The following is a 5,000-nucleotide window of genomic DNA, read 5'->3' on the forward strand; positions in this document are numbered from 1 at the left end:
GGTTCGCCTCCCACTCCACGAACATCTTCACGTCCTTACTCCCCTCCTTGGCTGCGGCGTCCTTCAACGGGGTCACGAAATCAGGCGGGGCACGAATAAGCAGCTCGCCCTCCGTCCTGGCCACGCCGCTCGTGTTCGTGAGCTGGGGAGATAAAAGCGGAATAAATCGCATAGGAAAAGGTGTTAGGGAGCTTCCTTAACCCCTTCAGTTCCAAAAGCCTCCATAAACCTGAAAAAAATCGTCTGGTTGAAGCAAGACCAAACAAATAAAATCGAGATAAATCGCTTAGGAAAAGGTGTTAGGGACTTTCTTAACCCCTTCAGTTCCAAAAGCCTCTATAAAGCTGAAAAAAATCGTCTGGTTGAAGCTAAAAAACAAACAAATATATTACCCTGGGATCTGGCCATGTGGAGAGGATGGGGAATAAGAGACTGACTAGGAGAGTGTGTGTGAATGCCGTGAAGGGGAGAGGTGAAGGGGGAGACCAAGGATGAGATGGAGAGATGGAGAGGAGAGGATGGAGAATGAGAGACTGACTAGAAGAGTGTGTGTGAGTGAGAAGGAAGGGGAGAGGAGGAGAGGGGGACCAAGGATGAAATGGAGAGATGGAGTGGAAATGTATGAGAAAAGGGGGAGTGAGTTCGATGGAAAGAGGACATGGAGACGTGGAGGCGATTTGTTTGTGGCAGCCCCCTTCGGGATTGAGGCTTCTGGCAATAGATAGATAGAGAGACATAGATAGATAGCCAGTCAAATAGATAGACGCCTCTGATAGCCAAGGCCACTCATTTATCGAGAGTTTCCAAAAGTTTGGCCATATGGAGAGGAAGGAAAGAGCGAGACTGACAAGGAAAGTATGAGTGAGATGGAGGGGGGAAAGGGAGGGGGAGGCCAAAGATAAAGATGGAGGGATGGAGCGGAGAAGTATATGAGAGAGGGGGTGTGAGCTGGGAGCAGGGCAGTGAAACGGCGGGGGACAGGGCGACATGGAGGCAATTTGTTTGTGGCCACCCCTTACGGGATTAGGGCGTCTGGCTATAGATAGATAGATAGATAAGCCATTCGCATAACATAGGTCATTCGAGGTCTCATAAGCAGCGAGGGTCAAAATTTTCACATCCTATCTCTAAAGTAAGCTACCTCTACTGTAACTTTGACTAGACAACACTGGGAAACAAAGGGGGTAGATCTTCCTGGAAAACAAAAGGTAATTAAGGCCTCCAGGACGACCAATGAAACTTAGAGCGTCCTAGGAAAAGAATTACACCTGACTCAACTTGGAAAAATAATGCTCACTTCAATATTTACCTGTGCGTAGCTCCTGTCTTGCACCTGTTTATCCTAATTAACACCTACGATTTAATAACAACATCTGTCTAACATTCGTTCCTCTCTCTCTCTCTCTCTCTCTCTCTCTCTCTCTCTCTCTCTCTCTCTCTCTCTCTCTCTCTCTCTCTCTCTCTCTTTCTGTGTGTGTGTGTGTGTGTGTGTGTGTGTGTGTGTGTGTGTAAGTGTACGTTTGTCTGTGTTTATCTCTGTCTGTTTGTGTTTCTGTGTCTGTCTCTTTATCAAGCTCCCCCCCCCCTCTCTCTCTCTCTCTCTCTCTCTCTCTCTCTCTCTCTCTCTCTCTCTCTCTCTCTCTCTCTCTCTCTCTCTCAATTCCCACCTTGCTTTTTCTGTGTTATTCTCCAGTCAGTTCATCTGTCTGTCTGTCTGTCTGTCTGTCTGTCTCTGTCTCTGTCTGTCTGTCTGTCTGTCTGTCTCTCTCTCTCTGTCTCTCTCTCTCTCTCTCTCTCTCTCTCTCTCGCTTACCTCACACCTGTACACGCCCTTGTCTTTGCGCTCCACTCTTCTTATCTTCAAGGTGTAGAATTGCTCATCTCGGGTCATCTTGAAGCGGTCGTCTGCCATAATTTCTTTGTTATTCTTAAACCTGCCGGGAAGAGAAGATGTGAGAGAGAGAGAGAGAGAGAGAGAGAGAGAGAGAGAGAGAGAGAGAGAGAAAATGGGGAGAGGTTGCCAGATGATAACCCCGAGACAAAGTAAGAAGGGAGCTGAGAGAGAGAGGGAGAGACAGACAGACAGACAGACAGACAGACAGACAGACAGACAGACAGACAGACAGGCAGGCAGATGAGCTGACTGGAGACTAACACTGAGAAAAAGGTGAGCAATAGAGAGAGAGAGAGAGAGAGAGAGAGAGAGAGAGAGAGAAAATGGGGAGAGGTTGCCAGATGATAACCCCGAGACAAAGTAAGAAGGGAGCTGAGAGAGAGAGAGGGAGAGAGAGAGAGAGAGAGAGAGAGAGAGAGACAGACAGACAGACAGACAGACAGACAGACAGGCAGATGAGCTGACTGGAGACTAACGCTGAGAAAAAGGTGAGCAGTAGAGAGAGAGAGAGAGAGAGAGAGAGAAGAGACAGATAGCCAGACAGAGAGACAGAGACAGACAGCCAGAGAGACAGAGAGAGAGAGGAGACAGATAGCCAGACAGAGAGACAGACAGACAGATAGGCAGGCAGATGAGTTGACTGGAGACTAACACTGAGAAAAAGGTGAGCAATAGAGAGAGAGAGAGAGAGAGAGAGAGAGAAGAGACAGATAGCCAGACAGAGAGACAGAGACAGACAGCCAGAGAGACAGAGACAGACAGACAGACAGACAGATGAGCTGACTGGAGAATAACACTGAGAAAAAGTAAGGTGGAAATTGAGAGAGACAGAGAGAGAGAGAGAGAGAGAGAGAGAGAGAGAGAGAGAGAGACGAGAAACGAGACGAGACGAGAAACGAGACGAGATCACCAAAACTCATTCTTTCGTACGTACAGCTAGAAAAATAGATAAATACGAGTAGATAGAAAAATAATAGATTGATAAAGAAGCAGATAGATAAATGAATAAAGGAATAAGGAGCTGAATAACTGACTATAATTGTGCTTTACTGAATTATTAACTGACTTACTGATAGGGCGATAGATAGATGAAGAAATAGATAGAGGGGTTAGATATGAGAACTGAGTGATTTATTTATAGTATCTTCTTACTTATAAATAAATTGATAAAGGTAAATGTAAAGAAATAAATATATGTACAGCCAGACAAATCCATTTATCGATTTCAGAATTCTTAATTATGTAAATAAGTACACATAAATATACACAATAAACACACAGCTCCATCGTCATCATCATCATCATCATCATCATCATCATCATCATCATCAATTTTCTTCTTCTTCTTAGGCGTCCTCCTCTTCCTCTTCTTCTTCTTCTTCTTCTTCTTCTTCTTCTTCCTCCTCCTCATCATCATCATCATCTTTTTCTTCTTCATCTTCTTCTTTCTTCTATTCTTCTTCCTCTTCTTCAACATCATCATCATCATCATCATCATCATCATCAATTATACACTCACGTATGACTGAGTTTTAAATAAATATTTTGATAAATCCGTAAGTTATACATACGAATAACTTTACAGAGAGAGAGAGAGAGAGAGAGAGAGAGAGAGAGAGAGAGAGAGAGAGGTCTGAGGCAATTACTCTCTATCCAGCCATGAAAGAAAAGATAACTTGGACCCCACTTGGGAAATTGAGGATATATATTGAGAGAGAGAGAGAGAGAGAGAGAGAGAGAGAGAGGAGGAAAATTAAAGACATGCAACCATATCACCTCAGATCACCCAAACACTTTTACATCTGCTGTTAATGTAAGCGAATCTATCTATCTGTCTATCTATCTATCTATCTGTCTACCTGAGTATTTTTTTTAGTCCGACTCTGGGCATAGACTTAATAGCTAGTTCCCTGAGGTCCAGCACTTCTACGTACTACACACCTACACATGTCACCACTTTGGCACTAACACCCACCGTCTATATTGAATACATACTAAGGCTGTGTTTTGTGGCTATATTCTTATCACAGCCAAATTCAACCTAGCTTTAACTTAGTCAATATTAACCAAATCCTAACCTAATCTAACACAGGCCAAACAAACCCAGCCTACCGTACTCAACCAAGCACATATACACCTAACACACGGGCAGTGAAATGGCGGGGGACAGGGCGACATGGAGGCGATTTGTTTGTGGCCACCCCTTACGGGATGAAGGCGTCTTGCAATAGATAGATAGTTAGATAGATAGACACGGACACCTAACTTAACCTAGCTCCAGGAAACAAAGCCAAAACTAACACAGCCCTGCCTAAACACACACACACACACACACACACACACACACACACACACACACACACACACGTAGGGAGGGTTGTGGGCGACTCCATTTAATCACCATTTTCCAATCAACCCTTTCTCTCTCTCTCTCTCTCTCTCTCTCTCTCTCTCTCTCTCTCTCTCTCTCTCTCTCTCTCTCTCTCTCTCTCTCTCTCTCTCTCTCTCTCTCTCTCTCTCTCTCTCATCATCCATTACATGAAGTAGACAATACAACAATATTTATCACAATATTTTCATAAAAGAAACATATATATTTTTTATAATCGGCTCTAATATAAATCATTTTAATAGATCATTTTTCACCTAATTTTTATATAATCCAGGTCTATCTATCTATCTATTGTCAGAAGCCTTTATCCCTTATACGGGGTGGCCACAAACAAATCGTCTCCATGTCACCTTGTCCCTCGCCATTTCACTGCCCTGCTCCCAGTTCACACCCCCCTCTCTCATATACCTCTCCACTCCATCCCTCCATCTCATCCTTGGCCTTCCCCTCCTTCTCCCCCCCTCCACCTCACTCACATACACTCTCCTCGTCAGTCTCTCACCCTGCCATAACCCAGGTAATGAGGGTAATTATCCTAACGTAATTACTTTGTTTTTAATATGTGGTTTTGAGGATTCAGATTTTGGGGGAAGAGTTATGGTAATTATGATTTTAAGGTGATAGGGATTTATTTAAGGGACGCATCTCTCTCTCTCTCTCTCTCTCTCTCTCTCTCTCTCTCTCTCTCTCTCTCTCTCTCTCACACACACACAC

General features: G+C 44.1%; 1 protein-coding gene across 5 annotated transcripts in view; it reads right to left on the bottom strand.

Moving 5' to 3' along the window:
* Positions 1 to 5,000, bottom strand: part of Obsc (Obscurin) — a 543,345-nt gene that overhangs the window by 172,728 nt on the left and 365,617 nt on the right. For all 5 annotated transcript variants that reach the window (XM_080280411.1, XM_080280415.1, XM_080280412.1 and 2 more), the window contains 2 exons: positions 1,814 to 1,934; positions 1 to 142 (listed from right to left, as the gene is read on the bottom strand). The exon at positions 1 to 142 is cut by the window's left edge and continues 19 nt beyond it. In XM_080280411.1, coding sequence (XP_080136537.1) covers positions 1 to 142; positions 1,814 to 1,934 — 263 coding nt within the window. The remainder of the gene's footprint in view (positions 143 to 1,813; positions 1,935 to 5,000) is intronic.

The sequence above is a fragment of the Coenobita brevimanus genome, chromosome 84, assembly GCF_032717465.1.
Source record: "Coenobita brevimanus isolate Jiangsu-jjx chromosome 84, ASM3271746v2, whole genome shotgun sequence".
Classification (NCBI taxonomy): domain Eukaryota; kingdom Metazoa; phylum Arthropoda; class Malacostraca; order Decapoda; family Coenobitidae; genus Coenobita; species Coenobita brevimanus.